This window comes from Mytilus galloprovincialis, chromosome 7, assembly GCF_965363235.1.
Source record: "Mytilus galloprovincialis chromosome 7, xbMytGall1.hap1.1, whole genome shotgun sequence".
In the NCBI taxonomy this organism is placed as follows: Eukaryota; Metazoa; Mollusca; class Bivalvia; order Mytilida; family Mytilidae; genus Mytilus; species Mytilus galloprovincialis.
In genome coordinates, this window is record NC_134844.1 from 77,476,390 (window position 1) to 77,503,659 (window position 27,270).

The window sequence follows — 27,270 nt, forward strand, 5'->3', positions numbered from 1 at the left end:
AACATGCATGTAATATTTGCCACTGGACGTAACGTAAACAACAATTAGTTGTTTATGTCTACAATCAGTTTACAAATATAATTGAGTTATTATCTCGATAATGTTTCAAAATTCTTTTTATCGATACAGGTTATGCTGCTAAACTTTTAACCCCATGTAAGATGTTGTTAAATGCAGGTCTAATTTATACCTTTTTTAATTATTAATCGTTCTTGCTTCAACATTGTGTTTCTTTAACTCTATATTTTGTTTATTCCATAGGTTTTCTTTTTACATATTGTGTAACCTATCACTTCATAATCGTACGCGTTTCTCGTTGATGACTTATCAAGAAAGTGTAGTTGTCTATTTTGTTTATATTTAGTAACCATTTCAATATCTTTAATCATCAATGTTCGTTTGTTGTCATGGTTTTGTCGACCCCCTTTCGACTTATGAATTCTGAATCTCCCTTCGGTATCTTCTGCATTCGACTTATGATATCTGAATCTCCCTTCGGTATCTTCTGCCTTCGACTTATGAGTTCTGAATTTCCCCTCGGTATATTCCGCCTTCGACTTATGAGTTTTAATTTGCCTTTGGTATTTTCCGTCTTCTTTAATGACTACATGTACCTTAACAAAAAATTCGTTTTAGAGAACACTTTCATTTTAACAGAGAACCAGCCATTACCAATGTACAACTACACTGGACATCCATGACAGCTATATAGCTATACTCACACAAGACGCAGATTGGCACCAGTGATGAATCCGTCCGGAAACCAGTAGAACTGGTTATGAGTCAAAGCTCTGAAAAAATATATACATTAAAAATAGGATTTTTATTGTAAAAGTGGACAGGACCATGCAACTATCAAACTTTTATTCATAGTGTTTTAAAAAAATATTGTCTAGAGGCTTAGCTCTCTCTCTCAATGAGGTGGTAACAGTCAATACCAGAGTTAACAAAACCATTTTGAACAAATGCTGCTACATATTCATAAAACCTTCTCAGAGAAATGGCAGAGGAAAAAGAAACCCATTCTGAATTGGTAAATGAACGCATCGCTCGTTGTCTAACAAAATGTCTATGTGCTAAAATGATTTGATACCAAACAGTTGTTGAGAATTATATCATGCATCATGCTCGTCCTAAACATGTGACATGTTTAGAATTTCCCTACTATTTGACGTGAATAGAAAATCCTAGTTTGTCGTTATCAGAATTGTCGATTTTACAATGTGGTTGTTTTGTTAATGTGTTTCATTTTTTTCAACTCTATAGTCCGTCGGGGATGAATAACAGTATTTTACAATCCAAACGATTTAGGCCCGTTTTAGATGGAAGAGGTTCCATACTGGAAAGTTGTTGTAAATTAATACACGAGACTGGATACATGAACGTTCACATACTTTATTTTCCATCTAACATATATACAAGCACAGTTCATAAGCATATTTACAAAACAGTAATCATGGCACCATACCCACCGCTGCTCGTAGATCGAGAGCGGGGCGAACCGGTGCGTCACATGGTTCTCTCTTTTTTTTCTATCTCCTTTTCGTTTCAAAGAGTAACCTTTATAAAACATGATCATAGAAACGATTTGACCAATGAAAATAGAAAAAGGTACTTATAAACAAATAGTTTCCAAACAATGAAACATATCAAAAGCAGATTAAATTAAGACTGAGTGTTAATTGACAATATTCACTCTATATACAGTTTGGGTGTTGACAAATAAATTACATTGATGACCATTGTTGTCAAAAAGTATTCTCACGACATAATCTTAATCTTAATCAATAAATATTTCCTAGTAACGCTGAAACGACTAATATAATGTCTTTTATAAAATTGATATAGGAAGATGTGGTGTGAGTGCCAATGAGACAACCCTCCATCCAAATAACAATTTAAAAAAGTAAACCATTATAGGTCAATGTACGGCCTTCAACAGCTTTTATAAAATTGTTTGAAAAATAGTTCAAAATCTTGTTTTCCTTCTGAATTGCACTTCTAACGTAATAAAAATATTGAAACTTAATTACTCATAAGAAATAATGACTGTTGATACCAAACACGACGAAAAAAGATGAAAATGCTAAAATTCACAATTTCACGCATTTTCACAACATGACACATGTATTAAATATTTGCCACTGAACATTAATCAACCAAAAAACAACCGATCACATTGTGCATCCTTTATCGCTGGTGTTGTTTTGTTTTTGTGAACTTAGAGATGGTTGTCTAAATGCGGTCGTTGTTTAGAAGCAAGAAACTTTACTTAGTTTGGTAATATATGGTACTTTTAACCGCATTTTATTTTTATGAAAAGGAAGGATGAAAATACTTACAAATATTGCAGAGAGGATGGTAGTTTCCCTGTATAAGTTGAATTGATACTGATGTCATTGTTTATAAGGTTTCTGAAAGTTATATGAACAAAATAATTATGTTCTGAAAATGAAACTGAGTTCAGTTTGTATCTGAACACGTATATAAATGTTGATATCAAAAGCAAAAAAGTATGGATTCACACATACAATGTATAATAAGATAAAACACGATCGTTGGCCAAATATCAAATATACCGGTTCTCCACGTATTCCGGCGCTTTTATCCAATGATATCACTAGCAATGTAAAGGTGTTAAAATTAACAGTCTCTAATTCACAACAAAACAATACAGTAATGTAAATTCAGAAATTATTGCGAGGTTTTTATTATTGCGAAAAATGTGAGAGTTGTAAACGCAATAGTTTTAACTCGCATTTTGAAATGTTTTATATGAATTAAACAGGATTTTTCTCAAAATCTTAATAATTAAAATCGCATTTAAGTCTAAAAAGACAATATCGCAATAATAAATGCACGCAATAATTTCTGAATTTACAGTAAATGTTACGAATACTAGACCATGTAGACAGTAGACAGTAAGAAATTTTCGCGGGTGAGTCATGTTGTGGTTTTAACATCAATCTAGAAAATCGTGTAACAATAGACTTGTATGAATTAGGGGTGGGAAAATCTCGAAATCAACTCGCTAACAAGATTTTCACCAAACTCCGCAAAAATGTTACCTCTCTATACTATATATAGAAATATAATAGAATTTGCAAAATTAAGACAACAGTGACTTTGCATCTTAAGAAAGCAGAAAATAGAATAAAGTGAAAATATAAAGGATGGAGAAATCTCATCCTCTGTTCGCTGCTTCTGATAATATTGTAGTAAATAAGGATAAATAAATAAGTAATTCATGACTAATCAACACTCATTTAATATCATAACAAAAAAATATAACTGAATTTAGTAAAAACGAACACTATGCTCCCGTTGTTAATCTAGCCAGCTGTAAGACGCCATGATGAATTATATGCTCATACTCATAACTTGCAACTCATACTTTGACTGCTTTAATTTATTAATATTGAAAAAATACATCTTTGAAAAAGGAACAGACTACTTACAGAATAGTTAAAGGTGAAAGTTCAACATATGGCATTGTGGTAATACCGCAGTTCTGTATAGTTCTGTAAATGAACAATGGTATTATATTTTCAATACAAAGTGTTTAAACAAACCATTGAAAACAAATTGTTGTAACTAACTAAGATTGGATTTTTTGGAATTTATAAAAACAAAATATCTTTGTGTTACAGAAAAATGTGTCATGTGAAGTAATGGAGTGCTGGCCACCGTTTCACAAAGCCTTCGTAAGTCATTTATTTCCATGAATCGACAATTGTTTAAACTTTCCCTAACATAAACAAAACAATGATTCTTTAAATAATCTTTAGATTCCAACATTTCAAATATTTTTTTTTTTTTTTTTAACTTTTTGTAATGGTTTCTTTCAATTTTCCAGTGTTTAATCCAATAATTCACAGGCAGAATTTATTGAAAGTTATTTAAAGAAACTCGTAATTTCAGAATGCATCGTTGTTTGTAAACAGAAACAACCAAACCAAACGCCTCGGCTTAATATCTGCTGTATGGGACTGTTATCTTTGTACTCGCTTTGGAAATATTACCCAGAATGCCGAGTTTACAACTTACAGCGAGTTTAGACTGGTGAGGCTAGTGAATGTATCTTCTGCTATATCAAAGTATGTACAGTCCTGAATTGTTCTGAAATAGAAGATGACAAAGTTAACAACTTTAGAGTATAAACAATTATAAGTATGCCGGTCTTTATTTAAAACCTATTATAGAGGTCTGGGAAATATTTCCTTATAATCATCCGTTTATACAAGTTTGAATGTTCTATCTGGACACTTCCGCTTCCTCCAACAAAAAAAGCTGCCACAAAATAGCACAAAAGCGCTGAAAGTGACATTTATAAAATTATAATCCTGGTACCTTTATTAACTATTAACCACATTCAATCAATCAATTGTCAAGATTTCAGACAGTAGAGTGGTGTAACAAAAATGAAATGAAATTATCAATAACTACATGTATATATGACCTTGGTCATGCATAATAGATGTTTAGTGACCTAATTATATATACATGTATGTGATGATGTTATGTATCCTCATAGGTTCATTATCTGATAAATAGATAATATGATCATGTAGCATACGGAATACTTTTACCGCAGAAATAGTTCCAGAACCAAAATGACTAACTAACTGACTGGATGATAAATTGACGGCCAGAAAAATATAAATATTTCCGTACAGAATAGTATGACAATGAGGATGACAAGCTATGATAGCCATTGTATATTTTTATTAACTCTACTTACATCGATGTTGTTGATGCAGCAAATGTTGACCTTGAAATATTTGGAAACGAATAGGATACAATCTCCCTGTATTAAAAAAATGCATTTGAGGTTTCCATAAGATAAGTGTGCGTTTTGATACAGTAATTTTTTGCCAAGAATTCTCCCTAAGTAACATTGAGTAATATTCAAAAATCTGAAAAAAAACCATTCACCATTTCAATTAACCTTCACTTAAGTGTTTAGGAAATGTTTGTTTATGGCCTCTAGACGTTTATTATTGTTGCTTCCAAAGCGTCTTTTTATATGGTCCATGAAGGTCTATGTAGTGAAAAAATAAACGATAATGACTTGACAATATAGAGTAGCAACTTGAATCACAAAAACGGGTAAATTTAGTTTCTTTTTTCGGGAATATGTTGCTTTGTGCATCCCTATATATAGCTATCCACTTATGAAAATATATGCTCTAGGTGATCTAGAATTATTCAGTTGTGTTTCACTTGTTAGTTTTGTCTTTTGTCGAAGTCTTTGAGTTGACGGGATGTTTCTTTATTGATGTATACAGTTCTGGTCAGTTCTAGCATTTGATATTGTACATACTAAAATTGTGAATGGAAATGGGGAATGTGTCATAGAGACAAAAACCCGACCATAGAAAAGACAACAGCAGAAGGTCACCAACAGGTCTTCAATGTAGCGAGAAATTCCCGCACCCGGAGGGGTCCTTCAGCTGGCCCCTAAACAACGCGTCCTTCAGCTGGCCCCTAAACAAATATATACTAGTTCAGTGATAATGAACGCCATACTAAACTCCAAATTATACACAAGAAACTAAAATTAAAAATTATACAAGACTAACAAAGGCCAGAGTCTTCTGACTTGGAACAGGCGCAAACATGCGACGGGGTTAAACATGTTTATGAGATTTCAACCCTCCCCCTTTACCTCTAGCTAATGTAAAAAGGTAAACGCATAACAATACGCACATTAAAATTCAGTTCAAGAGAAGTCCGTGTCTGATGTCAGAAGATGTAACCAAAGAAAATAAACAAAATGACAATAATACATAAATAACAACAGACTACTAGCAGTTAACTGACATGCCAGCTCCAGACTTCAATTAAACTGATTGAAAGATTATGATTTTATCATATGAATATCAGGCACAATCCTTCTCGTTAGGGGTTTAGTATCATAAACAATTGGATAAGAAATACCTGAACGTATAAGATGTCTGCATGATGAGCTATATTTACGAATGATGTCCTTATACCGATGATAAAATTTAATAAATGTTTTGACTAGTTTGTGATATCGAAAACCCTGGTGTTATAACTTTTCAGTAATACATAAATTTCTCTCGTTAAAATCTATAAATTGTTACATACACGTGCGAATCGTACAAGTTGAGATATATAAACACCGTAAGATTGTGACAAGGGAACGTCACCATCTAAAAATGGATAATTAACGATAGGAAATGAAAAATCATCTCTTTTATCATAAATTTTAGTATTAAGCTTCCTAGTATTATGTACATGTATCATATCAATGGTGAAAAAAACAGAACACAAAGTTATAAATTCAATATTCACTCGTTGAACTATAGTTTTCTAGGTAAATGTTCTTCAAAGGCCTTGGTACTGTGCATATATATTTTCTTAATTAAAAAAAACCCCCATTAAACGTAACATTGAAGGAAATTTTCCATACTTAACACATTAACTTGTAATAAAATCTTGTATGATTTATTTTGAATTTAATATGATAAAATTGTCTACAAAATAAAACATTTAGGGTTTATATCATAACAAAGGACAGTAATTAAAATTATAGCAGTTATTCAATAAAAATAAAACCTGTAACGTTAATATTTATAAATACATATTTAGTACCCGAAGGAGATGAAGCTAGTGAACTTTTAAAATTAATTGACATGATAATTGATTTTTCCCACGTTCAATTTACCGTTCTTTATGCATATTATGTTTTCAAATATATAATATACATATTTTACCTGTGCATTAAGGGGAAATTGGAGTATTTTCATCAAGTTTGTGCAGATTTTTAGTGTAAAGAAATATTTATTTAGTGTCGAATTAACAAAAGATATATATTGGGTTTTAGTTTCTTGTTGACAAGTAGTTAAATTCTTAATTTCATATTATGTTTATCCATAAAACACTAGAATTAATTTTTTTTGTATATTGAAAATAACATTGGCAATACAATATGCAATTGTAGTTATAACTTTTTAAATAACAGGAAATAAATGTAATAACATATAGCATATTTGCAGATAAAAAAATCCCAAATTTGTGTTCTGCGATTAAGAGGGCTAGCAATCACTTAAAAATAGCACTGATATATCTTAAAAATCTTTGACAAAATAATTTGATTTTATATGGTTTTTAAAAAAGGTCATCCCTATTTTCAAAGTTAACTTTACTGTACCTAAAATTTATACCAAATTAACATGGTGGTCTTATAAGATGGTCTATAGCAATCTATTTCATTACAAAATTAAAATAGTTTGTCCGTTAAACGATATTAACAATCTAAAGATTTGTAAAATAAAACTTTTTTTAATTTCAATTACAGCGATTTAACAAAAGGAGACGATAACCACAAAAGAATAAAAGCTGGATTCTCAACTATACGCTAATGTATATGGTAATAAAATCTATCCTTTAATTTCATTTTTACATATTTTATATCTGGACACGTTTGATAATGATCCAATAAAACGAAGAAAAAAAGACGAATGGTCGGAAATTAAAATATAATGATTTTACATGTAAATTTTACACATATTTTTTAATACAGATGTAGGATTTTGAACTGTATTCTCAAAGGTTCATGACTCTAATTATCCTGATGTCCTTTAAAAATTCCATCATATAATGAAGAATATTTTATTTCATTGGTAGAAGTAAAATTTAAAATAAAAATTTGATTGAAAAAATACAAGGTCACTTTTATAATATGTTTGTGAAGTAAAGAAAAACAACATTAAATTAAATGTGCATTTTAAGTATATTTTTGTTTGTTGATAAAATAAACTTGCTGCTGGTGGCCTTTCTCATTCCATTTAACCGCGAATATTGTTTTCTTTCTTTCATCTTTATTTAGATGCAAAATAACACCGTTGGATAAATAAACAACAAGGTCATTTTTAATATTTGTAAAGTAAAAGGATAAAAGGAAATTGGTAAATTCAACATATTTATAGTTTGAATTCTCAAATCGATCAAAAGAGAAAGAATAAATGAGAGTGAGAAATGGAATGAGAGACTGTTGTTAACACAACATAAACAGATAAAAATGTCCTTTTGAATACGAAACTATAGTTTTACTTTAAGAGCTAGCTTCACATTAATATTGAGATATATGAGTAAAGACCAACCGAATAAGATTCTTTGTTACTGGATGTTTATTCATGGCGTATGTATATCTCTTTAAAAAAAAAACGTGTAAAATGCCATTTCATGCCAAATAATGACTCTTATCATACCTCCTGCTTTGTAAATTCATTTATAACTTTCTTGTAAAAGAAAATCCATAACATTAAAATATTCATAAATAATGAACTATTATTTTTTGAGACATCATCCCATGGAAGATTTAAGTGGTGTTTTAAAGATGCATTTTAAGATAACAAGTCTATTTTGAAATGACTATAATACTTACACTTCACCGTCGCATGATTTTAATAACTCGTCAGTCAGAAGAGCTGTACAGTCACAACCAGTACAGCTTTGTGAGAAAGGATAATCTTTCATATATTCATCTTGGTTGTCTGACCACATTCCATTGGCTGTATCATCTGCACAGAAATAAATAAAAAAGAAGAAAAGAAAGATTTTAAGATTTCTTAGATGTATATATATCTTTATATGTATATTTGTCACTGTTACGTCGTATTAACGACATGTCATAATTTCTGCTAGTCATTGAGTAGAAATAAACTTTTTGGTCTGATTATAGACATGATTTTTGAATTTTTAACTTGTTCGATAGTGAAATTTTACGTAAAAATGAATATATATATCAACCAGAGTACACTAATATACCACTAAGGAAAGTCTGCATTTTTTTTTTGAAAATTGGATTATTATTAAAACCCTACAAAATATACCAAAATTAATCTTTTTTTTTATTTTGTATTTGAAATATTCCCAAATCAATCAGTTTTAAACGTGAACATCACGGTATACGTGCACTTGCACTCGTATAATGTCGATTTCTATCCGGCGCAGCTCATATGATATTCAACACGTTAGATGTACTTTTAACACAAATGTGTGTAGTCAAGTTACATTTAATAAACATGTTCAAATTAATAAGTCTAGCTCACTTCATATATAATTATATTGACTTTTCCATATAGTATCCCATTCAAATAATAAAAAAAGGATATGTTACGTAATTTAAAAAGCATTTTGATAATAAGGACGGAAAACTTTTAAAACTCCTTTGAAATAATTTTTGTAAAATGTAATGAATTAAATGTAATGTCTTGTTGAGGTTTTAATTAGTTAAAATATAACTTGAAGAATAATGGCTTAGGATACTTGAGACTGCATTTAATCTGTTTTAGTATGTTTCAATTTCAAAATTTTACGATTGGTGTATTCATTAAAAATTATGAACTTGCATGTATCAAAACTACCTCATTAATTGCATGAATTCGTATATACAAGTATATACAATACTGTTGAGATATTTTAGAAATTAAAAAGCATACGAAAGTATTATATGTACTGTTATTCTTGATCCACCTAACAACCTGACATAAAGCCAACAACAGAAAAGGAACATTTTTATTGATGAAAACAAGTTCTAAAAACAAGTAAATAGTGTGAGGTAACTAAATAAAGCTAAAATAGAGCCCTTGTAAATTGTATGAAATGAATAAGAACATTAACGTACTCCGAAATAAATTAAACATTTGAAAACAAATTTTGAATGTAAATACAAATTTTAAAAACAAAAAACCTTAAAGACTTTAACACATGTACACACACAAAAAGAAGAATGCAGGGAATGCATGTGCAATATTTTAGATACACATCGATATTTTACGATAGGCCTATACACAGAAAATCCGATACTTTGTTTTCCGTTCTATATCTGGTTTTCCTACCGAAAACGAAGAAAATCAAACGAATGACCGAACAACACAATAATAATGTACCGTATGAAGTATGCGCTGTGCGCATAGTGCATCAATCAACAATCATTGTTGTTTTGTCACGAGTTCAATATGTTTCAAGATTTTAAGTCTTGATTATTATATAAGAAGATGTGGAATGAGTGCCAATGAGACAACTCTCCATCCAAGTAACAATTTGTAAAAGTATATATTTGTTTAAGACGGAGTTATTGTTGTAATACATTGACCATGAGTTGTTTGTGGAGAATAGTAGACAAAACAAGGATGTACATTTTGTACGCATTCTCAATTTGTTTTGATGTACATTCCAAACGTTCAATCAGGTATTACTTTTGATTTCTCCATCGTAAATTAAAACCATGTTTACTTTGCAAAATTATTGAAACATATTCGTTATACCACACACATTAAATTTGTTATACAGTAAATTACCACGAAAATGGATAAAATTTCAGAAAATAAATATAATCTATATTTATATTGAATGGGTTTTTAAATGCATAAAAAGTCAATTTAGAATTGAAATGAAATTAACAATTCTTAACGGATGTTTTTTTTTTCTTTTGAAGTGCCCAAACATGAATCTCAGCATGTCAGTTGCACAATTTTATTTTTTATGATTTAATAATTGCAAATTTAAATATTTTCTTTTAATATTTGAATTGTTAATGAACTCCTGTGGAGAAATGAGATATGTAGTATATATAAACGTTTACATACATAATTTAATATTAATCTTCTTTGTAATACATTTATGTAAGTAGTAACTTTATTCGTGATATTCAAATATGAGAGGGTTTAGATGAGGGGTCCCTGATGTTTTTATTTTTTAGGCCATTTATACTTAAATTTATATTTACTCCAAACAAATATATATTTTCTTATCATATTTTTTTATATATATATATTTTAATACCCCACTATTTCCCCTTTTTTGGCCTAGTTCTCTCAAGTTTTTGACCCCCCCCCCACCATTATTCTGCAATTTATGAATTTTTGTCTCTTATTCTCTATTCTGGTTATCCTGTTCAGACCCTCATATAAGTTTGTACAGGACTTTATAGGCGTTAATATGTCTATAATTTCATGTTAATTTAAAGTAAAATGTATTTGCTCGGTGCAGTAGTTTTACAAACTTTTCTGGAATATTGTTCATTGAATGCAAAATTTATTCAAATTCATGTTCATTCATACTTTGAAGTGCTGTTAAAATATTTTTTCTTTTTTAATAACCTTTATACGGTTCACAATCAAAATAAGAAAAAAAACGTTGAAAAAATCATTAGAAGGTTATAAATTTTTAAGTTGTTATTTATTATTTGATAAGCCACTGGGTTGTTCCCAAGCATGCCTGATTAAGTTTTTAAAAAAAAGGTATCTTTATGACGTAAAAAGAATTGTTGACATTTTTTTCTACGAAACTAATTAAAGAGTACTGCTGATTCTGTGAAGAGACGCGATAATTCGTCCTACTTTTGATGAGGCCCCTCATGGGGGGGTCCTAGTAATCACATAATCACCATTTTTTTGCCAATATAATCACATAATCATTAAATATTTGCTTATCTTTAGTAATCAAATAATCATAAACTAAAAATACAGTCCTAGGTAATCAAATAATCATGAAATATTTGGCTTAATAATCAAATAATCATTAAAAAACGGCCAAGTAATCACATAATCAAAAACCCCATGAGGGCCCTCTTTGATTGGCTAATTGTTTTCCAATTATTTGACATAACTAAGAACACACTTACGGTACACCGCGTTTAAATGTACAACTGAAAGTTCGGAAAACACTAAATATGATAGATTTACATACGAACATTTTGAATGGTAACTTTCATGTGGGCTGTTGGCAAAAGGTAGATTGTTTTGAAAATGAAAAATAATAATCATGTAAATGATTAGGTAAGAAATGCCATATTAGTAAAAGAGGGACGAAAGATACCAAAGGGACAGTCAAACTCATAAATCTAAAACAAACTGACAACGCCATGGCTAAAAATGAAAAAGAGTTAGACAAACAGAAAAACAATAGTACGCATGACACAACATAGAAAACTAAAGAATAAACAACACGAACCCCAAACAATGGTAAACACTGACAAAAACAGTTCAAGTGAGATTCTTCAAATCCCTCTTGTTTCTCAATGATTTCCCCCCTGCATACTTTAGTTATTAAAGATATAATTTTGTTTCCTATCGACAGTCGGTGGTTTTCTTCGTGCATCCCGGCTTCCTCCATCAATAAAAACTGACTGCCACGAAATAGCCTTAAAGTTGCTTCTTAAAGTTGCGTTAAACACCAACAATCAATAAATAGATGGTAGACGTTTTTGTGTTCTGTTAAATTGTTCCTTTTAAAATTGTTATACGATGATGACTGATGTACCCATATTTTGACTATTCTATTTATTGTGTCTGATTATTTAACGCATCAATGTAAATATTGAACCAGGCTTAATCCACCATTTTCTACATTTGAAAATGCCTGTACCAAGTCAGGAATATGACAGTTTTTGTCCATTCGTTTTTGATGCGTTTTGTTATTTGATTTTGCCATGTGATTATGGACTATCCGAATTGATTTTCCTCTGAGTTCAGTATTTTTGTGATTTTACTTTTTCCAATCATATATAATTTAAAAGGATTTGAATGTTATCATGACTTTACATATGTATGTTCAGAGAGACGTGTTATCTATTTAGTGAGATTGATTTATTGTAGTTTGCTAGCGTCCAGTGGCAAGTATGTCATGCATGTTCAAGGCATATGAGCTTCAATGTTTTAAACAATAGTATAAAAAAGAAGATTTGGTATGATTGCCAATGAGACAGCTATCCACAAAAGACGAAAATGACACAGACATTAACAACTATAAGTCACCGTACGGCCTTCAACAATGAGCAAAGCCCATACCGCATAGTCAGCTATAAAAGGCCCCGATAAGACAATGTAAAACAATTCAAACGAGAAAACTAACGGCCTTATTTATGTAAAAAAAAATGAACGAAAAACAAAAATGTAACACATAAACAAACGACAACCACTGAATTACAGGCTCCTGACTTAGAACAGGCACATACATAAATAATGTGGCGGGGTTAAACATGTTAACGGGATCCCAAAATAGGTAGTTTTTGCAAAAAAATCTTATAATAACAAATAATCCATACAAATTGACAAAACTAAAGGATCGAATATATCAACCAACGAAACGACTGGAAAACAACTGTCATATTCCTGGATTGGTACAGGCATTTGTTTGGTATTGAAAGGACTGTATGTTCCACTTACAAACTTTATTTGTATTTCATCGGTATACAAACGCTCTTTCTTAAATCAAAGGTATATTTATGGGTATAATGGTGCTTCTGTTTCATTCGTTTTACCTCAGGTTTAAATGAATGTGATTCATTTCAATAAACCCTATTATTTTGAAATATTTATAAACCTCAGGGGGGATCAAGCCATTTAAAAAAAAAGGGGGAATCCTAACCCAGGACAAAAGGGGGAGGGGTTCCAACTACATGTTCTCATTCAAATACATTGATCGTCAAAAAAAGGGGGGGGGGTTCCAATTTGGACGGAGTCAACATTTACTGCAATGTATCGCAATATTTGACTAATCTTTAAGCAGTATTTAACTTGGTACACGTCTCATCATAACTTCAAATCAGAATATTCAGATTTTAGTAACGATTGCTAGATTTTATGAAATAGACTTTGTGTGAAATAAATGCAGAGGATTCATACTACTGAAAAGACGTCATTTCATTATTTAATATTATTTATTTAAACATGTTTTTTTCATTGTAAATGAAAAATATTAGATTACACTCGTAAAAGTTAAAAATTCTTTGTTTAATTTTTAAAAAAATTTTTTGGGCATAAAAGTAGTTGAATGAATCTTTTTATGTTTTTTTTTCAAATGTAATAATTACCTGCATTGTAATTTATCCCATTTGCAGCATATCTGCCATTCCAGTAAACGTCAGCATCCCATACCTGACCACAAATTAAGGGAATAAAAATCACAAAAAGGAATAAGTCTTTCATCTTATGTCAAAAACATCTTGACATGACACTAGTTTTGACAAAACTGTCATCCAAAACCGTCATTGAACTGGAAAAAGTTACCGTTCCGATATTTAAATACATATGGATAAAAAAAAATATATTTGTATAAAAACCTTCAATCGTAAACATTTAACCATATAAAGTTACCGCAAAAACGTATAAAACTTAATTGAAAATATATTAGAATGTAAAGCTTTATTTCTGTATCCGTGAAGTTGGTATCGATTTTAGGCCATATCTTTTTTTTATATTTGTTTTGTGTCACGTCAAGCTTTAAATAACATCATACAGTTAGCAAAAAACCAGCAGAAACTTCTGGTGCAGGAAAATTGGTACCGTTAATGTTATTAGAGACACAATGGTTTTGACACAATTATTGAACATCAAAATTATTCTAATTTAATTTAATTGCTAATAAAGACACAATGTATAAAACGGTTGATATTAAAGGGGAGATAATAAAACTAAAATAAAAAACCAATCCCATCGTACTAGAGTGTAGACAAATTAGGAAAATAATCAGCATAGATTACTATATATCTATTCATCGACCTTATTCTCTATAAATGACAAGACACACACTCATTGACGAGGTTCATATATGTACAAATTGAGATTCGGATGCGTGTGTTAGAGGATTACCAAAATTAGAAATAACTGGGACGTCAACAGCGTCTAGAACAGGGCAACGCACGGTCTTCAACTATAAAAACGATTCAAAAGAGAAAAGAAAGTGACCTGGTAACAGGTAATGTTAAAATCAGACTATGGCGAACAGCAACCAACGACAACCTCTGAATTACACACTCCTGGCCTTGAAGGCATAAAACTTTGCTAAGTGCTCGGAGCACAAAAATCATGCTCGAAACATGAAATCCAGCAATTTTATTGGTTGATTTTCGAGTCTGAGTACAAAAATCATGCTCGAAAGTTTTATGACCGTGAGGCCTTATCACAAACTTAAAAATGGAACACTAGTATACAGAATGTGGCGGGAAAAACATAGTGTGCTTCTTCTTTATTTTCAAGCTATAGACAATATGTAGTCAAAGTTCGACATTCTTTTCCGGTTTAAAGAATATTTTTTCCCCCACTTTCTGTAAGACACTACAAGCCAAGACTCAGACAATGCCTCGATAAACTTAAATTCAATGAAGAGTAAATGAGTCGGAAGTCGAATTTTAATTTTGTCCATCGAAACAAAGTTTAAAAAACAAACAAAACCAAAACGAATGAAAGCAAAGAACACGGTTCGGGAATTTTCAATCGGCTTCAAAGTAGAGTTTGAGGTTTTTGATAGAAATCAAAGTAAAGTCAGATTTATTTTTTATTTTTCTGTGCATAAAATTGAGAATGGAAATGGGAAATGTGTCAAAAAGACAACAACTCGACCAAAGAGCAGAAAACAGCCGAAGTCCACTTAAGGGTCACAGCGAGAAAATCCAACACCCGGAGACTGGCTGCAGCAGGCATGGTTTTCTTCTGTTTTGACATAGTGAGCTTTGTATAATAGTGAACCCCTTATAGTTTTTTTTGTAAGACAAAACATGAAAAATTTTGACCTGAAAGGACACATAACAGCTGAAACAAAATCACTTGAGCGCCTGATTAAAAAAAAATACCAACTTTGTAGACAAATATTTATTATTATCTTAATCATTTCAATTAATTAATAATATTATAAACTTAACAATATAGCACTATTTAACAGACTTGAAAATAATGTTCAAATTTCGTTCAGATCCGGCTGGTGTCTTTTGAAGAAGTTTTTCTCGTAAGATTTCTTTTGATGCCACGGATGAAGAATAATAGCTTCGATACTGGTTGTTTACTTTTTGAGGTTTTCTTCTGACCATTCTTTAGCGGGGATGGGTCATTGGTCATCTTATTGAGGTTAACACTGGTACTAGTACGAGGATAGTGGTGATTTCCGTTCCAGTAGTCTGATGACGTCACTTCTGAGTCATCATCACTGGAAAAGCTGTCATCTGCATTAAATGTACTTGATAACCTGGTGGACATATCAGTGGTATCTGATTTTGAGTCGGAATCTTTGCTGTCGACACCAAAATATCTGTGGTAGTACTCTTTGAGTGAAGCTGTATTGGTGCTGTTATCAATAGACCATGTGACAATACTCCCGGAACTAGTTGTCTCCTGGTTCTGTTGTTGTATGTCTGCTATAAGATCTTCCATCATGGTAGACGAGGCAAGCGGAGTAGACCAGTTTTTGCGTCTTCTGTTGTTCCTTAGTGTGGATGCTAAACAATTTTCTATCATAGTGGATGAAGCCAGAGGTGTAGACGAAGAAGCTGGAATTGAATTTTTCTTTGCTGGTGTTGCTGGTGTTTCTAAGTTTTCGAACTGACCATAGTATAGCATTCTAGACAGTAGTTCATCCTCGTAGTCTATCTCTAGTTCTGATTGGTCGTCGCTGTCACATGGTTCTAAATCGGTTGACATTTGTGATACACTGTCGTTGTCGTTCGTATCGGTACTGAAGCATTCTGTTGAGTTAATGTTGTTCCGAACGACGTCTGTTTCAGTTTGTTTCTTTGTGGCATGGCTTGATGTGTCCAAATTATTCTTCTGGGATGACAACAAAGCAGCTGACAGATGTCTGAGAACTGTTTCCATAGCAAGATCATCCTTTTTGAGCGATGGTTCTTTTCCTTGTACCTTTTGAAAAAATAAGATTTATATTAAGATATTGAAAATATAGAGAAAATTTAATGTCTAGATGAAAATGCACTGATATCAGTCTATAAAGAATGAATGAATTAAATAAAACAATTATAAATCTGATTATCCCGGAGAATTTAATCGAAAAGAAATCAATAATTAGTTTGGAACTTATAATGCAGAATTTGATAGCAATACATACTTAATATAAATTTTCAACATAATTTGATAATCTTTTATGCCTATTCTTTTAATGTGAAAATAATCAAATCTAAGTCATACAGTATATCTAAAATAAAAAAAGATGTAGTTATCATTGAATAAATTAATGAATAGATAGATACATGTACCAAAGTAAATAAAAAAGTTGCTAAATACTTACAATCTTTGACAAGATAGACAATGCATCTACACCAGAGACAACTGTGTTCAAATTTTCTTGGACCAACATGTTATCTTTCATTTTGCAAATATAAGTAATCTTAAGTTATTCTATGAATTTTTATAGTTAGTATTGATTCAGGTTTTTATGAAGTATGATGGTTATTCTTTTCTTTTTATATACATCTATGTTTGTGTAACTGAAACCAAATGAGATCTCGTTGAGTTCGTTACTTTGTTTTTTTAATACGAGTAATGCATACTCATACTCAGGATGATAATTTTTTAATTGATTACTTATTAAAACATATGTTTGTTAGATATGTATCATAACAGGTGTTTGGAAGAGCGCGCGTGCTCAATTAAATAAATCAACACATATAGTATATTATTTTGGATTAGTTAGATAAACATGCTTGTAATGATATTACGTACATCACTTAATAAGTAAATAACTAATTAATCAACATGATATGATCAATGCATAAACTTACATACATACGCTAGTACTTGTGTCTCCAAATAGTATGAAATTCAAAACAGTGTAGCTGTGGCCATTGATTGACACATTAAAATCATTCATTGACTGGGACAATTTAGGTGAACGTTTGTATGTAACGACCAATGCTCACTATGTACTTTTTAAAGACACTTAAACTATGGGGTCACCAAAGGTTCTCAACACCTAAATAAAGTAATTCGAAAAATTAATCAGAAATAACACGATATTTTGATTTATATCAATTATATAAATCAAAACACAAAGGTTATTCCTGATTAATTTTTCGAATTATTTTATAATGAAAGGCGTTAAGAAACCTTTGTGGACCCCACAGTTTAAATGTCTATCGTAGGTACGTCATGAACAGTGGTTGTTACAGACAAACGTTCACGTAAATTGTCCCAGTCAATGGATGATTTTGATGGGTCAATCAATGACCACAGCTACACTGTTTTGAATTTCATACTAAGATCAATAAGGAGATCCTTGAAGAATATGTCAAAATTAGTACTTTTTTAATAGAGAAGAAATGCGTTGATTAGTAATGTTATAATGAATTTAGTTGTTACATAAAACATTGAATATTTTTGATTCCACTCTTGCTCATAAGTTAACAATTAATCTTATCTGGTAGCATGAAATTCACTTGGTAAATATTCTGTTTTTAAATTTGTTTACAAAAAGCGCGTAGTAAAAATATAATTTAAAAGAAAGAATTATAACTTAATTACATTTTTCACAACCCTTTAAATGTTTCAAGTAGTAATCCATACCGGAAATATCACAAAGTATGTAATTTTGCACACTCTTATATTGACGATTTACTATAATTTACATTCTTATTGTAACATCTACTCTTTTTTAATAAAATTGTGTCCCGCCACTACCCTTTTAAGCATTAAAAAGGGAAACCAAATGTAATCACATAAAAGCAGTAACACAGACATTATTTATGAATCTTAAAATCAATTAACACTAGAACGAGAAAAAATAGAAATTAGATTTTTATTGCCTTATATTCAAAAGAATGGACTACAAATCTATAATGACGACCGTTAAATTCGCAATCAATTTCAATTTTGTAACGGACAATAGTGAGTGAATATCAGTGTGAAATCTAGTAAACAAGAACAAAAGAAAATTGACTTTGAAGATAGAGTCGAGAAAATCAACAATAAAACAATGCCGATGAAATGATTTTGTTCTTCATCGCAAAGTCATTGTGATACCATTTTCCGGACGACTAGGGAATATTACCCTTTACTGTACAAGCTTTTTGTATAATTTTAAAATGAAATGTATTCTCTAAATATTGTTTTTAGTGTGGTGCGATTATTGCATATACTTCTTGTGTCTGTAAACAAAAATATTAAAATCTTTTTGATGTCCTCATTTATATAAAGGAAATTTCTAAGCTAAACGAAATAGGTAATTTGATATAATTCATTTATTTTGAGTGGTTCAACAGCAAAATTTACACCGAATTGTTAAGTGTACTACTAGTATATAATTTTATAGTGATGTGAATTGTTTGATTAGTCTGAAGTCGTACTTTATAGATCCAATGATTGGCTTCCAATACCAATATCTTTCGCCTTGACTTTAGGAGAGAGGTCTTGTGTTATCTCAATAAAACTGCACTCCTTTACAAAACCAATAGAACAGAAAACAAGAATACATTTGTACAGTTAAAAGCAAAACAATGATACATATAGACGTATTAATTGATTGATTGTTGATTGTTAAATATCCAGTGGCAAATATTTCATACATATTCTGGACGAGGACTAATTACAAAAACATCGAATAGATAAGTTATGCAAATAGGTTGAACGAAATGAAGGATAGTAAATTCGACTGCCACTGGAAAATGAGCATGCAATGGAGTTATATAATGGAACAGGCCAGGTCACCTTAGGACGCCTTGCAGTATAGGGATACTGGTTCTTTCACAAAAAAGAGCGAATTTTTCTCCCTACACGAAGCGTTGAACGTATTTTACTTTTTAAAACCGAATTTTACTGTGCGCATTGCTTTGGTTTTTTTTTATTCCAAATTGGCTAAAGGTAAAAGGAGAGAGTAGAAATCTTACAAATCATGTTAAACACTGCGGCATTTTTGCGCTTGTCCCAAGTCAGGATCCTCTGGTTTTTGTTACTAGTCTTGTTCGCTTTTTCTTCATTTCGTTTCATTTTTATGTTTCACATTTAGTGCGGCCATTTCGCTGAACTATACCATATTGTTTAGGGGTCAGTTGGTCCGGATTCGAGATTTTCTCGCTGAGTTAAAAACCCATTGGTTTTCTTGGGATTATTTTCTGCATTTTTGGTCGTTTTTTTGTCTCTTTAATTGACACATTCCCCTTTTCCATTCTCTATCCTATACTAATTCTAAAAAAGAAAATACAAGGGTTTCTGAAAATTCTCGACAGTACAACAGACCACACAAACCCAAACACTAGAAACCTCCGAAAAAAATCATGTGCAATAAACATGATAAAGATAAACAATGACCAACACGTTATCTTTTATATATTTTGCCTTGGTACAGAAACAACATGATGTGGAGTTTAATCGTTTAACGTGCACACGAACTTCCGTCTTATGACACTAACGAAGGTCTTTTTTGGTGACATTTAATTCATGTATTCTTCAATATTTCTGGTAATTTTGGTCCTTTTTCTTAATCTTTAAATATAATGCTGATTCTGTTAAATTCTCATGAAAATGATTGCATTATTAGAATATTTTCTGACGGATTGACAATACTTTACTATCGTGGTCTAAACTTAAATATAAACATTAAGTAAACGAAACATTTTATTGAAGAAAATACATTTTAAAACATATCTAGGTATCATAATAACAGCATTATGAATTGTCGCACCAAAATAAAATCGTTTATGAAATCTGATAAAAATTCAACAAGATTTTGAGATAATCTCCAAAATTAGTTAATGCATCCCATAACGAGATAAAACGATATTTTGTGTCCATAAAATGCCTCTTGACGTCTGCATATCTTCGGAATGGAAATGATCAGCCTTGTTTAAAGTCACATAATCTGAAACAATGAACGACCGCATCCGTTATTTCCTCCCTACATTTCGTAGCCATAATTCCTCGTGACAAACAATTGTTAAAATTTCTCTGAAATGAACGACCACAATTCGATTGGCACGTTGCTGATATTGCTACGATCATCTGGAGAAAGATAAGTGCGACGATCAATCTTTGTGCCATTTTTCTAAAAATATAAAATTCATGAATTATATATATGTCGTGTACATTTTATTATTTTGTACAGGTTATTACTTGTACAAAAACTTTGTATGAGTTATTACTTGTATGATGCCATCATACAAGTTATTACCTGTACAAATATAATTATACCAGTAATTACTTGTACAATTTCTGATGAGAAAAATATAATAATTTGTACAACACATTATATTTGAGTTGTATGTGCTTCTACATTGGTCTATATAGGTTTAACCTTTAATTCCAATATATGATATAACATATATGTAACTTTTTATCATGATTTATTTTTGAAAATAAATTGTAGAAGGGTTTATTTTATTTTTGCTTTTAACGACTTTGTCACTTTGCACTAGTAGTCAGTATTGAAACAGTAATAAGCTGTTAAGCTTAATTTGCTCAATGTCTCATGCTACATGTATGTGATGTTGTTACACTGTGTTCGTCGTGTGTCTAAATTCTTTTACCATTTCAAAAATAACTAGTCATTTTTCTGACCACTTTCTTAGACAATCAAGATCTCTACTGATTGAATTTTTCAAAGTGGAATCATCAGGTGCAGTATGACCTATTGAAGTATCATCTGCAAAAAGCCTTCCGAATCCAGACATACCATCAGCTATATCATTTATGTCGAGGTAGTTTTAGATGAAGTTGATCATGTTTTACCGTTATTTTAATATGTATGCAAGGAGTATGACCCCTTGAATAGTAAACATTTCAAAGAAAACGGTAGACAGAATCAGGGAAGTCCCTGACAGAATACAGAGAGTCTCTATATATTAAAGTAGTATAATCGTAGTTTATATGTAGATAAACGCGAAAAATAATTGTTCTCTCAAAGGATGTATAATAGTTGTGATTCTTGCGATCCAAACACCATGATATGAAAAACGCTCTGAATGGCTTACTTAGGTAGTTTTAGATGAAGTTGAGCATCTTTTATTTATTTTAATATATATGCAAGTGGTATGACCCCTTAAATAGTAAACATTTCAAAGAAAACAGTAGACAGAATCAGGGACTTTCTATACTAACATAGAAAGTCCCTGACAGAATACAGAGAGTCTCTATATATTAAAGTACTAGTATACTCGTAGTTTATATGTAGATAAACGCGAAAAATAATTGTCCTCTATAAGGAGCTATAATAGTTGTGGTTCCTGCGATCTAAACATTATGATATGGAGAACGCTCTGATTGGCTTATTTATTTTTCATCTTTGTTATCTATCATACGATTGGTTGTATTTGTGCATGTTTCAAACCGAAAGTCTTATCTATAACTAAAAGTCAGTCCGATGACGGAATCATATCCGGACACCTTTTTTTGTCGTTTTTCTCCCAAAATAACTTTATCTGAATAATCATAAGAATGGATGACAAATGCGACTATGCATGTTACCCATACGACACAGAGGCATGATGATTGATTTATTGTGGAAGGAAGAGAAGCGACACACAAAATGAGGTCTTCTCGTTTAATTACCACTAGAACACACCCGCGAAATCGCGGGCATTCAGAGCGTAGTTTAAAGTATCAGTATGTAAAGTGTTGCTGGAAGAATTTTGTTAAATACAGAATGACTGGAGAATTTCAGCAAAAGTATCATAAGTCATAGGTTATTGGTTAATTTTTTTTACCCTCCACCTTTATTTCCAAAGTTCCCAATTTTTGGTTTTCTATCAATTTCAATATGAACATACATTTAGTATGTTATGAACATTTATTTAAGTAAGGAGCCTGTAATTCAGTGGTAGTCGTTTGTTTATGTGTTAAATATTTGTTTTTCGTTCATTTTTTGTACATAAATAAGGCCGCTAGTTTTCTCGTTTGCATTGTTTTACATTGTCATTTCGGGGCCTTTTGAAGCTGAGTATGCGGTATGGGCTTTGCTCTTTGTTGAAGGCCGTACGGTAACCTATAATTGTTAATTTCTGTGTCATTTTGGTCTCTTGTGGAGAGTTGTTTCAACATGGCAATCATACCACATCATCTTTTTTTTTGTAATCAATGAATTTTGTAAAAGATTTAATGACTGGAGAATTTCAGAAAAAGTATCAAAAGTTCACATAAATAATTTTAGCGCTTAGCTGTATATTATGAACATTCATTACTCTATAAATAAAGCGTATTTACTTTCAATTCTAAGTTTACTAATCGATCCATTGTGATCATTGATATAGTATACAGACCCTCTCTATTTAATAAACTCTGTGACTACCGTGGATAGTAAACTTGAAAATGATAGCAGATAAAATTCTGAAAATACACTTTATTCGTAGTATATGTATGTTCAAAGTACACAGAAAAACGCAAACCGGAAGTCTAATCTGACTTAAAATTTCGTACAATGACGGGACAATACCCGGATGCCTTTTTTCTCGTTTTTCTCCTAAAATAGCTCAATCTGAATAATCATATGAATGGATGACAAATGCGACTATGCACTGTACCTATAGGACACAGAGGCGTGTTGATTAATTTATTGTGGAAAGAAGAGAAGCGACACCAAAAATGAGGTCTTCTCGTTTAATAGTATAGATTTCAAAAATAATGCTAATGTAAAAAAGAAAATTTGATATAAGTGCCAATTAAACAACTCTCCGCTAGAAACCAAATGACACAGAAATTAAAAACTATAGATCACCACACGACCTTCAACAATGAGCAAAAAAAAAATTAAGTCCATTTATAAGTAAAATATGAATTTTTTTTTTTAACAAATTTACTTAAGGATATTACCTTATGATCATAAACGAGCTTCTGTCCAAGTTTGGTAGAAATCCAGGATGGTTTAAGAAAGTTATTTTAAAAAATTTCAAATTTTTTAACCACAGAGTGAATATTTGTGGACGCCGCCGTCAATGACGACAACGACGCCGTCGTTGTGTAGGATCGCTATTTCTCGTTGTTTTTACTAAAAACGAAGGCTCGACAAAAATAAACAAACAGATAAATAAATACGAGAAAACAGTTAAAGAAAAATAATACCCGACAATTGAGAAAACAATCACAGACTTACTAACTCAAAGAAAGGTGTTTTTCAATCAAACATTTTGTTTAAAGCAAAAGTAGAAGAACATGCAAGTCAATGATATTGTGTTGTACAATTTATTATCTTTTTTTTCTCAACAAAAAATGTACAAGTAATTACTGGTACAATTATATTTGTACAGGTAATAACTTGTATGTTGGCATCATACAAGTAATAACTCATACAAAGTTTTTGTACAAGTAATAACCTGTACAAAATAATACAATGTACACGACATATATACAGATGATTCTGAGTGCATTTCTTTCTAACCAAAATTTTGTAAACGTTGTGCCGCGTTTGTTGTTGTTTTCTAAACGCTACAAAAGTTGAAACAAATACATCGTTTAATAAGTATTTACTGATCCTGTTTGAACTTTCAATAATGAATGCACATGTTGTTGGTAAACAGTCTGTTTACAAACGCAGAAAAAAATACATCATTTAATCAGGTTGAAATTACAAACAAATGTAGCGTTTGTACTAACAAACGACAAACTGCAGACGCATTTTAAGCGTGTGCATAGTTTGTCAAAGTTTATGTAAACTTTGCAAACGTATGTTTGAAAGAAATGATCAAAACATGTGCGCGCTCAACCGTTTGCATCGTTTGTGTTAGAAAGAAATGCACTCTCTATATCTGATCATATCTGTTTTCTTGAATTTCATATTCCAAGGCTGCATTTCTTTCTAACCCAACTTTTGTAAACATTGTGTCGCGTTTGTTGTTGTTTTCTAAACGCTACAAAAGTAGAAACACATACATCGTTTAATAAGTCTTTACTGACCCTGTTTGAACTTTCAATAAGGTATTCACATGTTGTTGGTAAACAGACTGTTTACAAACGTAGAAACAAATACTTTGTTTAACCATGTTGAAGTAAGAAATAAATGAAGCGTTTGTACTAACAAACGACAAACGACAAACTGCAGACGCATTTTTATCGTTTGCATAGTTTGTCAAAGTTTATGCAAACTTTGCAAACGTATGTTTGAAAGAAATGATCAAAACATGTGCGCGCTTAGCCGTTTGCATAGTTTTTGTTAGAAAGAAATGCACTCCAAATCTTTTTTAACAGCAGAAAAAAAAACCAGGTGCTTTGGGCATTAACCTCTTTTTTCAATTGTTTGATACTTTTTGGTTAACTCAAATTTTTTAACATATCAACTAATTTTCGCTTATCAAATGTGTTCATGTGCGCAATTAAGTATGGATACTACCGGAAGCGTATTTGAGCCATTCTTTTTTATTATTTGTTTTTCAAATTGTCGACTTTAATCTTTGAATTATCAACTTTTATTGAATTGAATTATCAACTTTTATTAATTGAATTATCAGCGTTTATCTTGAAATAATCAACTTTAATCTTGAAATAAATCCAAATTTTAAGGGGAATTATAAATAAATTGATATATTTTCCAAAATGGGCATTAGATACGAGATATATTAGAAAATTCAAGTAGGATATTTTTTGTTCAATCATTATTGAAAGTGAAATAGTGAAATAATAATTCGTTTTTAACAGCCAGTATGTCATAATTTTGTCAAATTAAATAAGAAACATATTGATGACGAATAAATCACTTGCAATTGAATAATTCGTGAGCATTGAATTCGTATTCATGTGAACTTCAATGTAACCCATTGGCTAGAGATGGATAACACATGAATCGTGCGTATTTGCTTATTTAAAGGACAAGAATGTCAACATTGAAAGTGAAACAAAGGTTAATCATTTGATTGACTGATTCGATCCACAAAGAATCATTCTTTTGCAGGTAAAAACGATGATAAACATATATTTTTAATCTGAAATATGAAATTAAACAGACCTAGACAAAATCCATTGCACGAGTTAGATACATATTAATTATAAAAAAGAAGATGTGGTATAATTGCCAATGAGACAACTGTCCACAAGAGACCAAAATGACACAGACATTAACAACTATAGGTCACCGTACGGCCTTCAACTATGAGCAAAGCCCATACCGCATAGTCAGCTATAAAAGGCCCCAATATGACAATGTAAAACAATTCAAACGAGAAAACTAACGGCCTTACTTATATACAAAAATGAACGAAAAACAAATATGTAACACATACACAAACAACAACCACTGAATTAAAGGCTGCTGACTTGGGACAGGCACATACATAAATAATGTGGCGGGGTTAAACATGTAAGCGGGATCCCAACCCTCCCCCTAACCTGGGACAGTGGTATAACAGTACAACATAAGAACGAACTATAAAAATTAGTTGAAAAAGGCTTAACTCATCAGATGGACAAACATACAGATGGACGTGGCAGGGTACTTGTACATCCCGACAACAAAAAGACACAAGGAACAGATCTGAGAGTACTCGAAGTTATCTGACAGATAGTTCAAAGTCACTAATGTTTATTTCGCTGATATGAGAATTGGAGGTGTTCGGAGGTCAACTCGATAGTTAATCAGATATGATCAAGACTAAAATACACACGAAACGAAGCTACATATTATCAAACTCATGCCCTGTAAATGTTTAGACTTTTTTGAAATTAGGCTAAATGTTTTACGTGGTTATAAATCAAATATGAAAATTTGATTCAAATCATGGAACACGAATTTGACAGCTAGTGCCCCTTTAATTCGCTTTTGTATAAATCTAGGCATGTGCATAACACAAGTCACATGATTTGAATCTTTAATCTCCTTAACATTGAAGCAACAACTTTTCCAGAATTCTCCTCATAGGTTGGTCAGTCAGTGCCTTATTGAAACATATTCCAAATGCTTAAAATGACAAAAAGAAAAACAGCTTAGTTTTATCTGATAAGGAGATAGATTATTTCTAAACAACTCAAAATGAGAAAAGATAAGTCTTACTTACGATATTATGCTGATGTCTGATTCCTGGTGTAGTGTTGAAGTATAAATCAGTCGTAAAGATACTGGATTTGTTCACATGTTTTATATGAATTTTTATATTTACTGTTCAAATTAATTAACTCATTTTGATTGTCATTCTGTGAAATCTTGATAAAATAAGTGAAAACAAACATTGCTAATAAGTAGAATTGACCAACTGAAGTCTTTTTAATTATCGTTTTATCTGAAGTGTTCTGAATGATAAAAGACACTCTCGTAATACAACAGAAGCGATGATTTTGGGTATTTGACGCATCAGTTATCTCGAATTAATAGTGATATCGTCCTAAATAATTTTTCCATACGGGTAAGTGGTCATCTCGTGCGTCATTTCGGTCATTTGGTGGATGTTTTGTTGATAAAAGTAATTTTTTCATTCATTTTTATTTTACAATCCGGTCAGGTTTTGCGTCACATTTTCCTGTAGCCTTTACTCAAGCAATTAAACTAATTTTGAGTAATTATGTTTCAAATCGATGTTTCCTTTCTCGGCACATCTATCAAGAATAA

The 27,270-nt window shown here is 31.2% G+C and overlaps 2 protein-coding genes and 1 long non-coding RNA gene across 3 annotated transcripts in view; all 3 read right to left on the minus strand.

Annotated features, from left to right (window-relative positions):
- LOC143083710 (uncharacterized) overlaps positions 1 to 14,005 on the minus strand; it is a 73,211-nt gene extending 59,206 nt beyond the window's left edge. Inside the window, exons 1-7 of the mRNA XM_076259998.1 lie at positions 13,847 to 14,005; positions 8,414 to 8,549; positions 4,742 to 4,807; positions 4,048 to 4,119; positions 3,459 to 3,521; positions 2,343 to 2,414; positions 723 to 791 (exon numbers count right to left, since the gene is read on the minus strand). Of these exons, the coding sequence (XP_076116113.1) occupies positions 723 to 791; positions 2,343 to 2,414; positions 3,459 to 3,521; positions 4,048 to 4,119; positions 4,742 to 4,807; positions 8,414 to 8,549; positions 13,847 to 13,961 (593 nt within the window). The 5' untranslated portion in view covers positions 13,962 to 14,005. The remainder of the gene's footprint in view (positions 1 to 722; positions 792 to 2,342; positions 2,415 to 3,458; positions 3,522 to 4,047; positions 4,120 to 4,741; positions 4,808 to 8,413; positions 8,550 to 13,846) is intronic.
- Positions 14,006 to 15,719: 1,714 nt separating this feature from the next.
- Positions 15,720 to 17,168, minus strand: LOC143084275 (uncharacterized). The gene is made up of 2 exons (XM_076260684.1): positions 17,047 to 17,168; positions 15,720 to 16,661 (listed from the first exon to the last, which is right to left on the minus strand). The coding sequence occupies exons 1-2, from the start codon at positions 17,125 to 17,127 to the stop codon at positions 15,720 to 15,722; spliced, it is 1,023 nt and encodes a 340-aa protein (XP_076116799.1). The 5' UTR covers positions 17,128 to 17,168.
- A 3,185-nt stretch (positions 17,169 to 20,353) lies between these two features.
- Positions 20,354 to 26,853, minus strand: LOC143081971 (uncharacterized). The gene is made up of 2 exons (XR_012980186.1): positions 26,723 to 26,853; positions 20,354 to 20,793 (listed from the first exon to the last, which is right to left on the minus strand). It is a non-coding gene; the product is annotated as an uncharacterized LOC143081971 (long non-coding RNA).
- Positions 26,854 to 27,270: the final 417 nt, after the last annotated feature.

Excerpts from the sequence above, each read along its gene's own strand:
- LOC143084275 (XM_076260684.1), bottom strand. The coding sequence starts at position 17,127 with ATGAAAGATAACATGTTGGTCCAAGAAAATTTGAACACAGTTGTCTCT. Across the intron at positions 16,662-17,046 it reads TGTCTATCTTGTCAAAGATT|GTACAAGGAAAAGAACCATC; the intron begins GTAAGTATTTAG and ends TTTTTTCAAAAG.